Source organism: Ovis aries, chromosome 2 (assembly GCF_016772045.2).
Source record: "Ovis aries strain OAR_USU_Benz2616 breed Rambouillet chromosome 2, ARS-UI_Ramb_v3.0, whole genome shotgun sequence".
Classification (NCBI taxonomy): Eukaryota; Metazoa; Chordata; class Mammalia; order Artiodactyla; family Bovidae; genus Ovis; species Ovis aries.
The window spans coordinates 60,056,615-60,078,542 of NC_056055.1; the positions used below are offsets into that span (position 1 = coordinate 60,056,615).

A 21,928-nucleotide genomic window follows, 5' to 3' on the forward strand; every position below is an offset into this window, starting at 1 on the left:
TGAAAATATGCTCTCAAATTTGGGTGAAACAGCTATAAAAAATTGAGAGGGGATGATAAAAATGCACAAGGAATCCACATTCAGATTGTTTCACATATGTCTAAGTTTTTATTCCACATTAATGAAACTGAAACTGGAAATGGCAAATTATATGTATGGTCTTTGCAACAAAGAGAATGGGAAGCTCCTATAGACCCATGCTCAAAAAATATCTAAAAGGTCCTGGCTCTATGTGAAAAAAATATAGATGCATGCATAATTTTAAATTCAAAATCATATAAAATTTCTGTTAATTTTATAATAGAACATTTATTTTTGAATTTTCCTCTTTAACCAAATTTTAACTAACCAACTGCCTATCCTAATTCTATTGGCTAATATAAATTAAAACATACAGTTGAAGGCTCCTGTATAGCTTTATTTTTTTTAATTTTATTGAAGTATAGTTGATTTACAATAATGTGTTAATTTCTGCTGTACAAAGTGATTCAGTTATACATATATATATATATTCATTCTTTTTCATATTCTTTTTCATTATGGTTTATCACAGGATATTGATGATAGTTCCCTGTGCTACGGTAGGACCCTGTTGTTTTTCCATCCTGTGTATAATAGTTTGCATCTGCTAATCCTAAATTCCCAATTCTTTCTTCCACCCCACCCTAGCAATCACAAGTCTGTCCCTCTATGTCTGTGGGCCTGTTTCTGTTTCAATGCAGATATGTTCATTTGCACTGTATTTCAGATTCCACACGAAAGTGATGTCATATCATATTTGTCTTTCTCTGGCTTGGTATGATAATCTCTGTGTCCACCTATACTGCTGCAAATGACATTATTTTATTCTTTTTTTTATGGCTGAGTACTTTATTTTGGGGGCTCCAAAATCACTGCAGATGGTGATTGCAGCCATGAAATTAAAAGGCGCTTACTCCTTAGAAGGAAAGTTATGACCAACCTAGATAGCATATTCAAAAGCAGAGACATTACTTTGCCAACAAAGGTCCATCTAGTCAAGGCTATGGGTTTTCCAGTGGTCATGTATGGATGTGAGAGTTGGACTGTGAAGAAAGCTGAGTGCCAAAGAATTGATGCTTTTGAACTGTGGTGTTGGAGAAGACTCTTGAGAGTCCCTTGGACTGCAAGGAGATCCAACCAGTCCATCCTAAAGGAGATCAGTCCTGGGTGTTCATTGGAAGGACTGATGCTGAAGCTGAAACTGCAATACTTTGGCCACCTCATGCGAAGAGTTGACTCATTGGAAAAGACCTTGATGGTGGGAGGGATTGTGGGCAGGAGGAGAAGGGGACAACAGAGGATGAGATGGCTGGATGGCATCACTGACTCGATGGACATGAGTTTGGGTAAACTCTGGGAGTTGGTGATGGACAGGGAGGCCTGGCATACTGCGATTCATGGGGTCGCAAAGAGTCGGACACGACTGAGCGACTGAACTGAACTGAATATTACATTGTGTATATACTGTATAACTTTATTTTTAAAGAGTTAGGTAGAAGCAAAGAGTTGTGTTGCCTTCATGGACTCTTCCTTTTTAAGATTAGGAATTTGAGGTCCAGAAGGTGAAATATCTTGCTTTGGCTTCCCAGGTGGCACTAGTTGTAAAGAATCTGCCTGCCAAATCAGAGACATAAGACACGTGAGTTTGATCCCTAGGTCAGGAAGATTCCCTGGAGTAGGAAATGACAACCCCACTCAAGTATTCTTGCCTGGAGAATCCCATGGACAGAGGAGCCTGGTGGGCTATAGACCATAGGGTTGCAAAGAGTCAAATATGACTGAAGCGATTTGGCATGCATGCATGCATGTGGATCTCAAAGTGTAGTCCCCAGACCAGCTATATCAACATCCCTCAGGAGCTTTCTAGCAATCATGATTCTGGGTGGGCCCAAGACCTACCAAACCAAGAGAGTGGGACCCAGGTGTTTGTTTCCAGAAGCTCTCTAGGTGAATCTGATACAGCTTAAGTTTGAGACCCACCGGACTTGAGAAATAGTACCTGGAGAAGAACCTGTTTGTCCATCAGTCTGGCCATTACAGCATCTGGCTGATTTGTCAGGTACTTCCTCTGAGCCTGACAGTTCTTTCCATCAGAAATTTTAGAGTTTACATTGTTTAAACAATGGGCTGCAACAAAGAAACTCTCAGACAGAAGAAAGATTCTTTTCAACATACAAAGAGTAAAAAGAAATGCTAAACTGTACCTAAGGATTGGTAATTTCTAATGACTGAATTGACAGATAAACTTACTGTTAATACAGCTGTGGCTGCTTTTCTTGCTGCTGTTCTCATAGGGTTACAACGTTTTGAGGGCTGACTGAGAGATACCAGGCTAAGTGTTTTACAGACGGTTTCATTTTGTAAAGGAGATTATTATCTTCATTTTTCCAGATGAAAGAATCGAAGCTTAACATGATCAAGTAACTTGCCTGAAGGTGCAGGGAAAACAGGATGTGGAATTAGGATTTGAATCATGGACTGTCAGATTTCAAAACCCATACATTTAAGCACTTGCACATTTGGGGAGGAGTTAGAATTGCATTTTTAAAAATGAAGTTGTGAGCATCTGTTTTTGGGATTTGTGTTTTCTCCCTGACTCTGAAAGTTCACTCAATAACTATAGAGTAGAAACAAGAACTGTTGATATAGAAACTGTGTCTACACAGCAGGAATTAAAAATTGTTTCTTTATATCTGTGTATATCACTGTTCTTCATCTTAGCTGCACATTAGAATAATAGCTGAAATCCTCTGAAAGATATTCTGATGCCCTGGCCCTACCCTTATGCAATCAAATTTAAATTTCATGGGGTGGGGTCTGAGTGTGTGGTTTTTTTTTTTTTCCAACAGCTTCCTGGGTTATCAGCTCCCTAAGGTATAGCCATGGTTGAGAACCAGTATGATATACAGATTCAGATAATTCAGGCTGAGAAATAAATTTTGATGAGTCTTCCCATGTAGCCTGTTATCAGTCAAGGATGCTAGCCATTCACTGAAAGCTCAAGATGCCCCAGTTAGATTGCATTGCCCTCCAGTATCTGCTGTTTTCTAGGGTTACTATGTTTGAGGAAATGGCAACCCACTCCAGTATTCTTGCCTGGAAACTTCCATGGAAAGAGGAGCCTTCATGGGGTCACAAAGAGTTGGACATGACAGAGCACAGCAACAACAACATGCATATTATTGTCAGGAATCTCAAATAGAAAGTTCTATTTAAAAAATCCCCTATTTACCCTTAACTGACCTGGATTAATACAGTTTTTCTAGTCTTAAACTCTGGGAAATAACTAGGAAAACATCTTTTTCCTGGTACAGGAAGTAGATGCTTTAGTACAATCCTGGCTCTGACTTTTAAATCATCCTGCTTTTTCTTTTGTTTAAGAGAATCAATATGCTGTTTATTTTATAAGCTTGCCAGTATAAACTCAAAGACAATTGATGAGAATTTAAAACTTTTACCAGCCTTGAAAAGGGAAATATTTGGCCAGTTAGTACAGAGTATTTGTGTAAAAGTTTCCTATCTAATTTTTTTTGAGTCCTCCCACCTCTTAAACTAGAGAGAATTACTGAGGTTTCCTGCTTATGCAATAATATTTCTGAAACAGTTGAATGGGATTTGAATTATTTAAGTTTGCAAGATTCTTCTATTATTCTCTGTTTTTCTTAGGTAGGGTATTTTGGTCCTGCAGTTGACATTTGACAATGTCTGGAAACATATTTGATTGACACACCTAGGAGAGAGAGTTTAGCTACTGGCATCTAGTGAGTGGAGGCCAGTGATGTGGCTAAACATCCAACAATTCACAGAACAACCCCCACAGCAAAGAATGATCCGCAGAGTCAGTGAGGTCAAGTAAGAAACCCTGCTCTAAAGCTACTACTTTCCACCTGCTATGAATTTAGAGCTCCCACCCCTGCCCCTGGGGAATTTGGCCTGCTTTGAGCCTTTCTATAAATAGCTCTTATATAATATAAAATGATAACATAGAAATACAACTCTTGTCCCACCAGATTTAATCCAAATACTCTCTGCCTCTTGGGTAGGGCCTGAAGATAATTTCTGACTTGTATTTAAAGCATTTTGATGCCCTGCATATACAGTACAAATAGCAATGGAAGCTTGACAGTTAAGCGGGAGATTGAGCAGGAGCCAAAAAGAGTATCCCTCACCATGACCTGGAAGAATAGAGATTAAGGAGGCTTGGCCTCTTTATCCTGGATTGCATGCATAGTATTATGTATTTTTGATTGATTAAGCATAATTTTCATTTTATAAGCATAACAGTTTGATAGATACTTTTTGATCACTCTATATAATACCTCTCTTAACTGAGATATAATCTTGCATAAAATGAAAGTTAACTAAGATTATCTCTCCAAGCATCATGTGTCTCCCTATAACTTGTGCTTGGTTCGCTGGAAATAAAACAAGGATTTGGGAAATAATGTGTATCTGTAGGTGTGTATGGATGTGTGTGTATGACAGCGAGAGATTGGGTAGTTCTTTGTGCCTGATATCTAGGGTGCCCGCCTAAAGGTTTATCTGCTCACCACCACAGCCCCCACACCTCCCCCCCACCAGGAAATGACTTTTATCTATCACTCTTGTTCCGACAGTTACCATACCTGTATTATGTGGTTTTTCTAATCCGCCTGAATTGCTAGGTATCCAGCCCAAGTGGGAACAACCAGAATTCTTTCAGAGTTTTCAAACTCAAGATCAAGAGGGAGTGAGTCTTGAATAAAACTGAAAGGTCTACCCTGGAGCCACTGCCACTCATGTTTCCTGCCATGAGGAGGATGCTAGTTGGTGGTAGGAGAGGAGAATGAAGCCAGGAGAAGAGGATGGAGAAGCTGAGTGGCCCCCACATCCCTAGCAACCCTTTCTCTCTTCCCAGCTTGTCCTGCTCTTCTTCCTTTGCTTTTTTAGAACACTCACCATATCTTTCTGAAGTTTGAGTGAAAAACACCAGTTTGAGTGAAGTTTCTGTGACCTGGGGCCAAGAGAGTCACAACAATATAGTATCCTTACCTGAAAATGAATTCGTCAAGCTCCCCACACACAGACGTCTCCAAATGAAAATGAAACCACAAACCCCGGAGTGTTATCTGTTTGCAGGAGGGGGTTTCTGGTAATTAGATTAGAATTGCAACAAATGGCATACACAGACTGTTGGCTCTGCGTGTGTGCTCTAAGATTGGTGTTTACCCTATTATATTCCAATTTAAGAATGTCATAAAGTTTATCACTGAGCAAATGGAAACTGGCAAGAGCAAATATGGATGGGGAGAGGTGTGTACCTTGATATTCAGATATTGTAGGCTTCAGAGGAAATCACTGTTGTTGGGCTGATAGCAGAGGGGACACAACCATATTCCCCACTTAAACTTGGTGGTGGTTGGGTATTTTTAGCAAATGAGTTGTCAGCAGAAAGGCTTCATTAGACCCATCAGGATCTCTGCCCATGAAGAACGAATCCCAAACTGTACTGACAGTTTCCTTGAGCCAAAATGATGAAGCACCTCTGACAAGAGCCATATTGTGCTCCCCATGTGAGGAGCAGGAGGAACAAAAGAGACAGTTTGATCTTCATTTGGTCAGGTTAATATTGACACAGCTTAGAGAAATCAGACGTGTGTGCAGTGTACATGTGCAATAATGGCTCTGGGGGCTTGACTGGTGGTGCCCATAAATCAGAAAGCGGTACCCAGAGAGGAAGGAAGATTTCCTGCTTTCTTGAAATATTGTTCAAATGAGATGATTTATTTTTACCAAGGAAAATAAATAAAGCTGTGTTTAAGCTCATGGTTTAAAACAGGCTAATGGGTTTTTTTTTTTTTTAAAAAAAACATCTTTACGTAATTATGGAAATAATTTATTATTATTTGGTAGCCAGTGTGTTTCCCAAGTTCTGACATTTTAAAAATAAAGGATACCTCATGAGTGGATTTCTTGGGAGAAGGAAATGGCAAATGCTCCAATATTCTTGCCTGGAAAATCCATGGACAGAGGATCCTGGTGGGCTACAGTCCGTGGGGTCACAGAGTCAGGCATAACTGAGCACACATGTGTGAGTGGATTTTCCATTATGCATAGGTCCTGGGTTGTCCAGTCCCATATAGAAATCCTTATAAACTTACAAAATATGGTCACCTGGAGAAGGGAATGGCAAACCACTTCAGTATTCTTGCCTTGAGAACTCCATGAACAGTATGAAAAGGCAAAAATAAAGGACACTGAAAGATGAACTCCCCAGGTCAATAGGTACCCAATATGCTGCTGGAGATCAGTGGAGAAAAAACTCCAGAAAGAATGAAGAGACGGAGCCAAAGCAAAAACAACACCCAGTTGTGGATGTGACTGGTGATAGAAGCAAGGTCTGATGCTGTAAAGAGCAATATTACATAGGAACCTGGAATGTTAGGTCCATAAATCAAGGCAAGTTGTAAGTGGTCAAACAAGGATGGCAAGAGTGAACATCGACATTTTAGGAATCAGCAAACTAAAATGGACTGGAATGGGTGAATTTAACTCAGATGTCCATTATATCTACTACTGTGGGCAAGAATCCCTTAGACAATATGGAGTAACTATCATAGACAACAAAAGAGTCCAAAATGCAGTACTTGGATGCAATCTCAAAAACGACAGAATGATCTCTGTTCATTTCCAAGGCAAGCCGTTCAATATCATGGTAATCCAAGTCTATGCCCCGGCCAGTAACTGAAGAAGCTGAAGTTGAACGGTTCTATGAAGACCTATAAGACCTTCTAGAACTAACACCCAAAAAAGATGTTCTTTTCAATATAGGGGACTGGAATGCAAAAGTAGGAAGTCAAGAAACACCTGGAGTAACAGGCAAATTTGGCCTTGGAGTAAAGAATGAAGCAGGGCAAAGGCTAATAGAGTTTTGTCAAGAGAGCGCACTGGTCATAGCAAACACTGTCTTCTAAAAACACAAGAGAAGCCTCTACACATGGACATCACCAGATGGTCAACACCGAAGTCAGACTGATTATATTCTTTGCAGCCAAAGATGGAGAAGCTCTATACAGTCAGCAAACACAAGACCAGGTACTGACTGTGGTTCAGATCATGAACTCCTTATTGCCAAATTCAGTCTTAAATTGAAGAAAGTAGGGAAACTAGTAGACCATTCAGGTATGACCTAAATCAAATCCCTTATGATTATGCAGTGGAAGTGAGAACTAGATTTAAGGGACTAGATCTGATAGAGTACCTGATGAACTATGGAATGAGGTTCCTGACATTGTACAAGGGACAGGGATCAAGACCACCCCAAGAAAAAGAAATTCAAAAAAGCAAAATGGCTCTCTGAGGAGGCCTTACAAATAGCTGTGAAAAGAAGAGAAGTGAAAAGCAAAGGAGGAAAGGAAAGATATACCCATTTGAATGCAGAGTTCCAAAGAATAGCAAGAAGAGATAAGAAAGCCTTCCTCAGTGATCAGTGCAAAGAAATAGAGGAAAACAATAGAATGGGAAAGACTAGAGATCTCATCAAGATAATTAGAGATACCAAGGGAATATTTCATGCAAAGATGGGCTCAATAAAGGACAGGAATGGTATAGACCTAACAGAAGCAGAAGATATTAAGAAGAGATGGCAAGAATACACAGAAGAACTATACAAAAAGATCTTCACAACCCAGATAATCACGATGGTGAGATCACTCACTTAGAGCCAGACATCCTGGAATGTGAAGTCAAGTGGGCCTTAGAAAGCATCACTATGAATAAAGCTAGCAGAGGTGATGGAATTCCAGTGGAGCTATTTCAAACCCTGAAAGATGATGCTGTGAAAGTGCTGCACTCAATATGCCAGCAAGTTTGGAAAACTCAGCAGTGACCACAGGACTGGAAAAGTTCAGTTTTCATTCCAGTCCCAAAGGAAGGCAATGCCAAAGAATGCTCAAACTACCGCACAATTGTACTCATCTCACATGCTAGCAAAGTAATGCTTAAAATTCTCCAAGCCAGGCTTCAGCAGTACATGAACTGTGAACTTCCTGATGTTCAAGCTGGTTTTAGAAAAGGCAGAGGAACCAGAGATCAAATTGCCAACATCTGGTGGATCATGGAAAAATCAAAAGAGTTCCAGAGAAACATCTGTTTCTGCTTTATTGACTATGCCAAAACCTTTGACTGTGTGGATCACAATAAACTGTGGAAAATTCTGAAAGAGACAGGAATACCAGACCACCTGACCTGCCTCTTGAGAAACCTATATACAGGTCAAGAAGCAGCAATTAGAACTGGACATGAAACAACAGATTGGTTCCAAATAGGAAAAGGAGTACATAAAGGTTGTATATTGCGACCCTGCTTATTTAACTTTTGTGCAGAGTACATCATGTGAAACGCTGGGCTGGATGAAGCACAAGCTGGAATCAAGATGCCAGGAGAAATATGAATAACCTCAGATATGCAGATGACATCACCCTTATGGCAGAAAGTGAAGCACTAAAAAGCCTTTTGATGAAAATGAAAGAGGAGAGTGAAAAAGTTGGCTTAAAGCTCACCATTTAGAAAACGAAGATGGTAGCATCTGGTCCTATCATTTCATGGCAAATAGATGAGGAAACAGTGGCAGACTATTTTTTGTGTGTGTGCTCCAAAATCACTGCAGATGGTGATTGCAGCCATGAAATTAAAAGATGCTTACTCCTTGGAAGGAAAGTTATGACCAACCTAGACACCATATTAAAAAGCAGACATTACTTTGCCAGCAAAGGTCCATCTAGTCAAGGCTGTTTTTCTGGTAGTCTTGTATGGATGTGAGAGTTGGACTATAAATAAAGCTGAGCGCCAAAGAATTGATGCTTTTGAACTGGTGGTGAAGAAGACTCTTGAGAGTTCCTTGGACCTCAAGGAGATCCAACCAGTCCATCCTAAAGGAGATCAGTCTTGAGTGTTCACTGGAAGGACTGATGCTGAAGCTGAAACTGCAATACTTTGGCCACCTGATGTAAAGAGCTGACTCATTTGAAAAGACCCTGATGCTGGCAAAGATTGAAGGTGGGAGGTGAGGGGATGACAGAGGATGAGAAGGGGACGACAGAGGATGAGACGGTTGGATGGCATCACCAACTCAATAAACATGAGTTTGGGTAAACTCAAAGAGTTGGTGTTGGACAGGGATGCCTGGCGTGCTGCAGTCCATGGGGTCACAAAGAATCGGTCACAACTGAGTGACTGAACTGAACTGACTTAACTGAAGTGGAGCCACAGTCTAGCTCTTTTCTCACTGAGCACTTGAATCCATACTGCACTGAAAAGTTTTGATGATTATGGGTATGTCCTTAAAGAAAAAGTAAATTACGCTGAGCTGGTAAATAAGGTGATGACATATTCATCTTTAATTTGTTGTGAACCTTCCCACATCCAAGTATTCTATTAACTAGTTGTGAGAGACTGTCTAGGACTATCCGTTTATGAAGTATAGCATATAAGTATCTTTTTCTAGGGCAACTCTGTTGGACTAACATTGGTTCTCTCATGATAGAGATGGTAAGCATGAGGCAGGATGACAGCTTGCTTAGTTTCAGGTTGTTCCTGGGTTTTAAAATCCTGTTCTAATTCTTTGAAGTATATTGTATACTTCCCTGATGGGATGGATGGTTCTGTAAATGAAGGGATATGTAAACTTGCTACTATAGCTCAACACCATCAATAGTCACTGTGAACCCTTAAAAAGAGTGTGGCAATTTGTTTGTGCCTTAAAGGAGGAATCAGAACTACAATGTGCAACTTTGTGGGGACCGCATAGGTTCATTAATTGACCTGCAGCTAAACTGTGCTATATTTGTGCGTCTGTTCATTGCTTCCAGCGTTTCAAGACATCTGGACACTACTACCAACACTTTGCTGTGCGTTAACCTCTGCATGTGAAACCTGACAGTTCCTGAACTTTGTAAATACGTGAATTTTTAAATTTAGGTAGATGCAGTTTTTGTGTTTACTGCTCTGCTCAACTTTATTTGATAAACTTGCATTTTGAGGATTGTATTGGCATTTTTAACTTTAAAAAAAAATCAAGGTTGTGGCTTGCTTGTGTATGGTGACAGGGGAGACTTGTTAATAATCATAAACAGAAGTAAATGGAGTAGCAAAACTTTTATGAGATTAAAAGTGGCATTAGTATTATCTTTGAAGAATTTTCTCACTTGGGCAAAACAAAGCTTAGAACCTGGGCTCTGCAGTCAGATGCACCTGGGATCGAATCCCGTTTTCACATGTGTGAGCTGTGTGAGACATCAGTTACTTGTTTGCAGCCTCTGTTTTCTCAGTGCAAAACAGAAATGCTACCCACATCATCTGGGCACTTTAAAGTTTAAATGAGATGATGCAAAGCACTTAACACAGTGTTTAATGCAGAAATGGTCTGATTAAATTGTTTTAGGCAATATACCTTTGGTTTAAATGAAAATTGTATTCATATGTACATTTATATGTTCATTTATATATTGCAGTTAATTTTTACAAAATCTTTTTACAAAAGGGCTCTTTTTTAATGACAATATGTGCTATTTGGCTTTATTTTCAAAATATGATGCATAATATAGTTTAATTAGAGCCAGTGAAGTTTTTACTACTAAAATGAATTGGCTAGCTTATGGGAATAAGAACAATAGAGTCGTTTTTTTTTTAATGACATGTGGTAAAAACATGGTGAATATCTTTGCCTACCAATTAAAGTATGTACGAAAAACAGAATAAATAAAATCTCTTTAATTTATGCATTTTGTGCTCTCATAAATCATTTTCCTGTCAAAATTATCAGACGTTATTATTGCTGAATATTTTAAACATCATAATGAAATATTGGTAGCATAAATCATGAAGCTTTCAGTAAGAACGTTTGTGTACATACCTCAGCATTTTTCATATATCTTGATTTAAAAAAAAATAGTCCTCAATCTAAAAGTAAATCCACACAGAATGTAAATGTCAAACCATACTCTTAAATTTCAGTAACTCAGCAATCCATGCTAACCATTGTGCTTACAAGGTAGTTATGGATTGCCATACTATGTTTCTAAGACTCACTCTTCTCAAAGATGAAGCTGTGTGAGCTTGTATTTTAGTCTTGGTAATGATTTCTATATAAGCTTCCTATCTACAGATTTTATCTACTCACTTTTCCTACTTCCTGCAAGAAGAAAAATTCAGACATGATAAATCTATAACTTGTTCTTGACATTAGAAAATAATTTATTTTATTTAATAAAAGCATTACTTAATAAATTTCATCTGTGATTTGCAAAAGAGACAACTGTTTTGGATTAAGTGTGTAGTCTAGAGTATTAGATCTAAATGGAAGGTACTAGCATGAGGAGTGGAGAAGGCAATGGCACCCCACTCCAGTACTCTTGCCTGGAAAATCCCACGGATGGAGGAGCCTGGAAGGCTGCAGTCCATGGGGTTGCTAAGAGTCAGACACGACTGAGTGACTTCCCTTTCGCTTTTCACTTTCCTGCACTGGAGAAGGAAATGGCAACCCACCCCAGTATGCTTGCCTGGAGAATCCCAGGGACGGGGGAGCCTGGTGGGCCGCCGTCTATGGGGTTGCACAGAGTCGGACATGACTGATGTGACTTAGCAGCAGCAGCAGCATGAGGAGAAAACTCCATTGAAGGTGATACCAACCAGGGCTCTTGGCCTTCCTTAAACAATAGAAATTGGTAAGAGGCAAGAAATTCAGGCAAGGTTTTATTGCGGCCCCTGCTGCAGCAGTGGGGGACAAAAACAAGTAGCACTTTCCCTTGCTTACTGCCCTGCCTGGGGTGTGACGAGCTGGTTCCTTACAGGAGTGAATGAGGGGTGTGTCTAGGGATCCGGCCAAAGGGGTGGCTTAGGTGGTTGGCCCATGCCTTTGGTGGTGAGTGCAGGGGGCATGCACAGTACCTGATTTTGCTCCCAGCACCTTGTTTTTCTCCCTGCTCTTCAGAAGTGACAGTTGAATTTTGTGGTCTTTTTGTGTTGTCTTGTCCATAATTTGCCCCAACTGCCCATGCGTGTATTTATTTTTAGTCCCTTATCATTTCTTTGCATTTTGTTGCCTAAGGAGACATTTGTCCAGGTGCAAGCACTGCAGCAATTGGTCCAGGTCCCAGCCTGTCACAAAGGTAGTATGGCACTTGGAATCACGCAGAAGACTCTATCCATGGTGATTTGGCTGAAGGAAAAAATCACTATACATTTTTTTGTTTTATTTGTGTAGTGGGAAACTGAAGCTCATTCATGGATTTTAACCTAGAATTAAGGATAAACGATTCGTTAATAAGAAACACTGCCTGATCCAGAGTTTTTATGTTATTTTACTTTTTAAATGACTTTTCTTCAGGTGTAACTTCCTCTGTAATCTCACGTCTAGGAATTTTACACGTGATTCACTTCAGTGACTTGTGTGTGATTATGATTGCAAAGTTCACAGTATCAGAAAGAATGTAAGGCAAGAAATTGTAATATGAATAATCAGTTGCTGTACCAAGAATTTGTGAATTACTTTCTATGAATCTAATTATTCCCATGAATCCTAAGAATGACCTTTAGATAGTTAGAATTAGGAAAGAGATTTAATGTTTATTGTCCATTATATGCCAGGCATTGGGCCTGCTTTTTGATACATATAAGTTCTTAGTAATCTCAACAGTCTTATGAGATGAGGGCTTACGGACGAGGACTTTAAAGAAATTAAGTAAACTCACTTAACACACCCAGCTAGTGAATGGCAAAGCCAGTCAGTCTCCAAAGACTTTACCAGGAGCTTTGGAGAAAGTACCCTAAGTTAATAGAGAGACAGTCAGATTTTACATTTAGCGATTTGACTAAATTATGTCCACTTTAATATCAGAATTCTTAATACCCATTGTATTTTAATTTCAATATATATTATTTGCATACATATAGAAGTGACATTCTAATTTTATATGATTATAGAAATTATTTTCTACTTTACACTATGTCTGCTATTTTCTTGTTATTAAGTGTTCTGATAGTGTGATTTTTAATACCAACATAACATTCTTTTATGTTACTATTCCATAATTTATCGAACTATTTCTCTATTGTAGGACATTTAGATTGTTTCAAAGTTTTAGTTATTATAGCAATAATCTAGTGAATAGCTTTGTCCATAAAACTTTCATGTACATATATGATTATTTCTTTAGAATATATTTCTAACAATGTATGAGAATGCCCATTCAGCCATATTTACCAATTATAGGAAAAGAGAACATAAAACATTTTCAAAGGATTTCTTTGATTATTAATGATTTCAGTATTTCAGTTGTGAATTGTTTTTTATGTTCACCAGCTGTTTTTTTCTCTATTGCTATGTCTACTTTTTTGCATTGGTTTATAAGAACTCAGTTTCAAGGACATTAAATCTTTCTCTTCCCTGTTTAAAAAAAAAAAAAAGAAAAAAATAGGAAATAATTGTACTGAGAAACTCTTGAGTGAGTTTTAAGCTCACGAGTATCATGGTTTTGACTACATTTTTCAAAGCTTTGCCTTGGTCCTGTGTGAAGAACTAGTCATAGGGAAAGCCGATGAGCCACTTCAGGGAGACCAGTTGGGAGACTGTCACCCAAGTTCAGGGGAGAGGTGCTGGTGACTGTGGCCATGTCAGTAACAGAGATGGAAAGAAGTGAGAGAAGTGTTTGGACTTGAGATATGTTTTAGAGGGAACGTTAATAAGAGTTGTGGATGGATTATGTGAAGAATGAAGGGGAAAAGAGGATAAAGAATAATTCCTAGATGTTTGATTTGAGGAACTGGGCGAATGGTGGTACCATTTCATGCTATGAAGGAAATTGGGGTGAAGGTAGGTTGTATTTTATTTGAGACACTTATGAGATATTGATGTGACGCAATCACATGGGTAAATCAGGTTAGCATTCAGGTGGATGTGATTTGGTTGTCACTGGCAGATAGATGATTTGAAAGCCGTGTGACTGGATGAAATCACTAAGGAGAGTGTGTGAACAGAAAGAGGTCAGGGACATTTAAACACTGACTAGGGGAGAAGCAGCAGCAAAGACGGCGGAGGATTAGCCAATGAGTTGAGAGAAAGTGTAATGACAGGGAAGTGAAGGAATTAAGTGTTTCGAGAAAGAGGGGAAATCAACCTCATGAAATTATTGGGAGAAGTCAATTAAAGTAAGAAGAGGAACTAGATTTTTGGATTTGGTGACCTGGAAATGATTGCTACTTTTGAGAAGAGCAGTTTCAGTGGAATGGTTGGAGGGGCAGAAGTCTGACAGGAGGGATTCAGAAGACAGTAGAATATGTACATATGAGTGTTGAAAGGAGAGTGGTTTTTCCCTCAAAGAATGTGCACATTTAAGGACTCAGTTGTTTATAAGACATTATTTAGATCACTTATTTCATGTGATGCACTAAAGCTAATAGGTATATAGAATAAAAACTAAATTTTTCAGAGTAATGGATTAAGAACTAAAATGGGATTTTGTGAGAGAATGAAACTTTCCATTGCATTTGTCCAAGTACCTTCAAGCACAAAAGTAGTACGTCTGTTGGACACTATCACTATCTTGGTTTTCATATTAGTTAGACTAAAGTCATTTCTGTTTGCCTGCCCTTTGATCTATCATCAACCTCTTCTGAGGGCCCTTGACATCTACACCTTGGCTTTTGGCCAAGAAATAGCAAGACCTTTCGCTCCCTACATTTTCAGGCTTTCTACTAATTTCAAAACCAGGAATTGCTCAAGCAAAATAACTCATGACCTCTAAAAATGTTAACGATCTAATCTCTGGATCCATGAGTGACAAAAGACTGTGACTGGGACCACTTGCCTTTCTTCCTAACTGATATGTTGAAATAGTCTGGGCTTTCACCAGTCAATTTTCAGGTTTAACAATTAGTAATATAACCTCCTAAATTTCATGCAACAATCTCAGGCTGGGGTCATATTTCAAATATGGAGGGTTGGATGATGGGTGTAGAGGTGGTAAATGAAGGTTGTATTCTTTTATTTTCTAAACCTTTGGCAAATTGGGATATATATATGCATATAATTTTAACTTAAGGTGGGAAAACATTTTGGAGATATTTGAGCAGATTAACAAATAGTATTTGTATACGTGTAACTAAAATAGTAATTTATCAGGTAGAAGGCAGATGGGGGGAATAAAATGCCAACCTGTATCTACAGTTGGGTTATGTTCATGATGAAGTGGTATTTATTCAGGGCCAGCCTAGCTTGTCAGCAACATAAGAGGTGTCGCAGCACATGACTCCCTGTGTAGCTAGAAGACAATAATAAATTATCTCCTATGCAAACAGCACCAGCATAAAAGCAGAACAAACAAACCCTGCCTCCCAGATTCCTGAAGAATCTTACTCTTTTGCTTGTTTGATTCTGTTTTAAACATGAAATTCCTGGCATTATCCTAAAGCCAGTGAGATCGAATCTGGCTTGGGCAGTTTTATTAGGGTGGATAGGACATAGTAGTTGATAATCTCTGTTTTGGGGTTACTGTAAAAGTTAAGTATTTTGTTTCTCGGATTCACATAAATCTTTGTTTTATCAATACTCTGTGTGATCCTGTGGAATTCAGGGCCACCCAGAGGAAAACTGGGGAATTATTATACAAAGGAGCTTGATTCTAAGAATCACTTGAGGTACCTAATGAAATTACAGATTCTTGGACCCAATCCTGGGCTGCTAAAAGAGAAGCTCTGACAAAGTGGCCCAAAAGTACACCTTCCAAGGTGATGTTAATTATGAGGCTGGAATGAGCAGCAGGGAGCTGAGGGCCTGGGTCAGTAAGAGGCCCATATAGCCCTGAGAGAGTGTAAAGGGTTGGTTCACAGGAAAATATATAAATTAAAAATGGCTCCCCAGAGTAGTGCTTTTCAGATTTCCATGTGCGTTTGAATCGCCTAGGATTTGTGGGAAATGCAGATTCTGCTTCAGTAGGTCTGGAGTGTGACCTGAGACCCTGCTTTTCCAACAAGATGCCTGATGGTGCCAGTACTGCTGGGTTAGAGTTTAGCAAGATCTTGGGGCCATCATTTTAATACAAAGTCCAGAGAGACTGGAGCTCAGCCAACATTTTTGAATAGCACATATTCCACAAGTAGGGCTTTGAATAATGCTGATTCTCTTGAGTGCTAATCTTGCACTCAGGTACCAGTAAAAACCTTCTCTTGTCTGAGGGACCCAGCTAGAAGTGTCATGGTAATTACTATCATGTGTCAAAATCTTTTTAGAAGTGGTGTGTCTTCTTTCAATATAAATAAATACGTTGGGGGGAATGAGTTTATGCACATCATGAAAAAAATATTTTGAAAGAAAAATTCTAATTCCGTTTATGCCAAAGCCTTCAATCATTGGAGATAAGATGTACATGGTTGTTGTCCACTGTTGTTTTCCTTTGGGACCTCATCTTTTTTTTTACAATTTATAATAGCAAGAAGCTCAGCATTGAGATTCTTGATAGTTAACACCAATAATGATTTGAAATAATTTTATCTATTGAATGCACATTATGTATAAGGTCCAATGAAGAAAAAAAATCTCATTCTAAAAATCTACTTTTGTGAGTGAATTAACCTTTGAAGTACTTATTTAAAGATTCTTATTATGACACTTGGACAGTAAATTAAAGGCATGAAAGCTGACTGTGTGCATACTTCCAAAAGCTATTGTATTTGAGCATCATACATTTGATGACCAGGTCAATACAATAGATCCTTCGTATTCAGCAATATATCCTGAGATCTTTGTGAATTCCCACGTGCACTTCCTTGTAGCCTCATGAGATGCCTCACGAGAGTAGTGGCCACAGGAGGAGACAGCAAGGCTCCCAGAGGCCGGGAAGCCACTGGTGGGTTGGGTCCACCCAGCGGCCAGGTTTCTCATATTCTCTCTCGGTGACCTTGTCAACCTTGACATTTAGCTCAGCAGAAATACAGAGTGCATGTATTATTGGATATTTCAAGTGGCTGGTGAATAGTCTAAGCTACAAATATCGAATCCACAAGTGTTAAAGAGCTATCATTTACAAACATTCATCTGGACATGAACAAAGTCTGCACCTATATATGTGCAGTGTCTAGCTCTTCATAATGGTTATTTGAGGTGGAGGTGTGTGGTATTTCCACTTCCTTTGGGTTGTTTTTCTGTACTGCTTTAATGTTTTACCAGTAGCATGCATAATTCTGATGACTTTGTAATCAGGAAAAAATTAACAGAATTCTTTATATCTCTTGAATGCACATTAAGGTGATTTTCATTGAGTAGAGCTATGGATTATCAGGTGATGATTATATGATTGTCATTTACAGGTGTTATTAATATTATATATATATACTATGATAAAGGATTATATAGCATAGGTTGATTTTCTGTGTCTCTCCAATCATTCAACAAACTTTTCTTGAGCAACTAGTATATGCCAGGCATTATGCTAGGGGTTAACATATGGTCTTCAGTGTATTTTTTTAAGAAAGAGAGATAACTACGCAGACAAAAAGTGAGTCTCGCTGTAGTTAATAAAATTCGACAAGGCCAGGACATTCCCACAGATGATGTGAGCCACAGGTCTGGGTACAGTCTGTGATGACGGGTCCCTTTTCCACAGTTACTAATTTCTCTTTAGATATCGCATAGAAAGAGCAAGCAGATCTGACATCACATCCCTGACACAAATCTCCTAGACTTCTACTTTGGAATAAAAAGCATTTGGTAAACTCAGCTGAGTATATCCTCAGGAACTCTGCTTGGAGTTAATAATCATTAGAAAACATTTACAGAAAAAAACCAATAACTTCCTCCTACTTTTCTAGTGGGTTGTAATAATAGTCTACAGACATTCCTATGTCATGTGAACAATAAAAGGAAAAGTACGTTTTACAAAGTCAAACGTTTTAGGGAAAAGATGGTAAGCTGTTTGTTCCTCTCCAAACTGTTCTTAATGGTAACAGCAAAGATGCCTTCCTTTCTTGGTTTAGGAAAACAAAACAAAACAAGGAATGTATATCTCAAGCCATAGTATGAAAAATTTGAAAACCTTCTCAAAGAAAAGTATTTATTTCATCTGTATCTAATAATAAGTATCATTGGCAATACATCTTAAGACTGGAGAAACTGTGGCATGATTCACCAGAGCTTGACGTTAATATCAAATTGCCTGTTGTTTCAGAACTGTACATTTCACAGCAGTATCACCAGTGATTTGAAAGCGTTCACAGACAAGTTTGGCTTTGATGTCCTCATCCTCCTGGCCAGTTACCTGTCGGAGGAGCAGCAGCCCAGACAACAGATCGCTGTGTACTCTGAGAACCTAGAGCTGTGCAGTCAGGTAAGAACTTCCTTGACCCAACGATCTCCCCGAATCCCCATCTGCTGGCTCTCAGAACATGGGGTAGAAGATGGCAATGGCCTGGTGGCTTAGAGAAATTGGCCCAAGAGGTAAGGTCCTAGAATTTGAGTTTTAAGAAATGTTGGAGGCTGGGTTTCCCTGGTGGCTCAGTGGTAAAGAATCTACCTGCCAAAGCAGGAGACGCTGGTTCAATTCCTGATCTGGGAAGATCCCACATGCAGGGGAGCAACGAAGCCTGTGTGCTACAACCATTGAGCCTGGAAGCTCCAACTGCTGTCCACGTGTGACAGCTGCCGAAGCCCATGTGCTCTAGAGCCTGTGCTGCACAACAGGAGAAGCCACCACAGTGAGACGCCCGTACACCGCAACTAGAGAGTAACCCCTGCTTGGTGCAGCTGGAGGGAAGCCCAGCGAAGACCCAGCACAGCCAAAAATAAATAAAGTAATAAACTAATTGATGGTAGCTTAAATGTTACTTTAAAAGAAGAAAGGTTGGGGGTATTTTGCACAGTTGGCTAGTTATTTCTCAAATTTTTAGTTTTGATGCTATAAATTAATTAACTGATTAGTTTTAAGTGCTTTAATTCAGTTTTTAAGTTTTTAGCTGTTATGCTCCGTTACTAACCGGAATTGGCAGTGAGGTAAATGTTGGCTTTTTTTCATTTTTAAGTTGAGATATAATTGGCAGATAGCCTTAAATTACTTTCAAGTGGACAACATAATGATTCAGTGCTTGTACATGTTGCAAATGATCACCACATTAAGTCTAGTTGGTTTAGTCACTAAGTCATGTCCAACTCTTACGACCCCATGGACTGTAGCCTGCCAGGCTACATGGGATTTTCCAGGCAAGAATACTGGAGTGGGTTGCCATTTCCTTCTCCAGGGGATCTTCCCAACGGAGGAATCGAACCCAGGTCTCCCACACTGCAGGCAGGTAGATTCTTTACTGACTGAGCTATGAGGGAAGTCTAGTTAACACCCATCATATATATAATGATATTTTTATATAATTATATATTTTTTATTATATATATATATATTTTTCTTGCAATGAGAACTACTCTCTACTCTCTTGTGTGCAAGCTAAATCCCTTCAGTTCTGTCCAATTCTGTGTGACCCTACGGACAGTAGACCGCCAGGGTTCTCTGTCCATGGGACTCTCCAGGCAAGAATACTGGAGTGGGTTTCCATTCTCTTCTCCAGGGGATCTTCCCAACCCAGGGATCAAACCTGAGTCTCTTATGTCGCCTGCATTGGCAGTCAGGTTCTTTATCACTTGGGCCACTTGGGAAGCCCTTCTACTCTCTTAGCAACTTTCAAATATGCAATACAGCGTTGTTAGCTATAGTCACCATGCTGTACATGACATCCCCGTGACTTATTTATAGCTGGAAGTTTGTACCTTTTGACTCCCTTCACCCATATAGGGACTTTAAAAGAGCCCCGTAACCATTTCTTTTCTTGGCTGAATCCATAAAGAGAAAGATCCTATCTTTTTCACCCAAGTAAAAGTCATCGTCCTTTGGGTGCTGTTTGCTTTGAGGATTGCTACCTGATAATAACTAGCAAAATTTAGTCCCTGACAAAATCCTGTTTGGTTCCCAATGCTTAATAACTGATCTGAAGCTTTCATCAAAGTTAGTATTTTGACACGACCACTAATCAGATACCTTGGATACCTTGGACATGTTGGAGAAAAACATATATTTTTCAAAAAAAGTTTTCCTCCAGGTACTATGATAAAATTCTGTTTGGGTAATCAGTCAGACCTTCTTGGTTGAGAGCTGAGTCGTTTAACCCAACGTTTTCGTAATATAAGTCGACAAAATTAGGACTTCCCTGATGGTGCAATGGATAAGAATCTGCCTGTCAATGCAGGGGACATGGGTTTAATCCCTGGTCTGGGAAGATTCCATGTGCCATGGAGCAACTAAGACCCCCATGCGCTACAACTACTGAGCCCACATTCTAGAGCCCATGAGCCACAAATATTGAGGCTGGATGCTGCAGACCCAAATGCCTAGAGGCTATGCTCTGCAGCGAGAAGCCACCACAGTGAGAAGCCCATGCACCACCATGAAGAGCGGTAGCCCCTGCTCACCACGACTAGAGAAAGCCCGCAGAGCAACAAGGACCCAGTGCATCCAAAATAAATAAGTAATTTTTTAAAAAACAACATTCCTTTTTTAAAAAGTCAATGAAAATAGGGCAGTGATATAGCAAATCAGGCATATTGAATAACTAATATGAGACTATACATAATTCATTATAATATGGATGACACAGACATAGAACCATTTTATCACTTATCTTTCCTCACTAATGGCTTAGACACCTGGTCTACTCACAGATGGCTAGAGGTGAAGTCTCAACTCCCTTCTTTTCAACATCCTCACTTTCTGTCCCCCAAGAGATCCATTCTTTTGACACTCTCCAGGTTCTCTGTGCCCTTAAGTTCAAATATGAACAAACCTCCTTCTCTTGCTGCAGATGCATTTGATACCCTTCTGACCCATCTGTGAATTGCATCACCAGCCTGTGGCTTTTTCAGTGCTTTGTTCTGCAGAGTTTCAAAGCTTTTTTTATGTCTTATAAATAAAATTTTATTATGTCTTTGGTCACTGGTTTCCTAGGGACAGGACTAAGGTCTCCTAAGCCTCTAAAACAGTGGTTTCAAATCACTTTTTGTAGCAAACTGATTTAAATATTGGTTAATCTAAAACAGACAGAAGTAGAAGATAGATGAAGGGATTAGAAGCCCTTGAGTTGACTCCACCCTCACCAGCCCTCCCCATCTATCACTTAAGAGACATCTCCTTGAGATCTTAAGCAATACACAGTCAGGACTACTCTAGAGGAATCTTTCTATGATCATGTAGTCACAGTTAAGGGTCAACCTCTATAGCTCAGTTGCCTGAGTTCAAAAATGTGGCTCCATCCATTGAGAGCTGCGTGTTGTTGGTCAAATTATTTAAACTTTCTGTGTGTCTATTTCCTCAATGAAAAAATGGGGATAACAGGAGGGCTACTGGGGGGCTTCCCTGGTGGCTCAGTGGTGAAGTATCCACCCGAGTGCAAGACACCCAGGTTCGATCCCTGATCCAGGAAGATTTCACATGCTGCAGAGCAACTGAGCCTGCGTGCCATAACTATTGGGCCTGGGAGCCACAACTGTTGAAGCCTGCTTGCCCTAGAGCCCCTGCTTTGTAACAAGAGAAGCCAGCTCATTGAGAAGCCCACACACCTCAAAGAAGAGTACCCTCAGTTGCTGCAACTAGAGAAAAGCCCGAGCAGCAGTGGAAACCCAGTACAGTCAAAAATAAATAAGAAATAATTTTTTGAAAATGTTCTACCTTGTAAAATTATTGTGAGAATTAAAGGAGATATTGCACATAAAATCCTTAGAACTGTGCCTGGCATATGAAAGCAGTCAATGAATGTTAATTATTATTATTGTCTATGTGAGCTCTGTATTTATAACTGTTTTTGTTGTTACTACCTCCGCTTAAACTCTGGGGCCATTTCA

The 21,928-nt window shown here is 39.4% G+C and overlaps 1 protein-coding gene across 7 annotated transcripts in view; it reads left to right on the forward strand.

Annotated features, from left to right (window-relative positions):
* The window catches only part of PRUNE2 (prune homolog 2 with BCH domain), a 291,989-nt gene that overhangs the window by 176,846 nt on the left and 93,215 nt on the right, over nucleotides 1-21,928 (forward strand). For all 7 annotated transcript variants that reach the window (XM_027964476.3, XM_042243325.2, XM_060409321.1 and 4 more), the window contains one exon: nucleotides 18,219-18,377. In XM_027964476.3, the coding sequence (XP_027820277.2) occupies nucleotides 18,219-18,377 (159 nt within the window). The remainder of the gene's footprint in view (nucleotides 1-18,218; nucleotides 18,378-21,928) is intronic.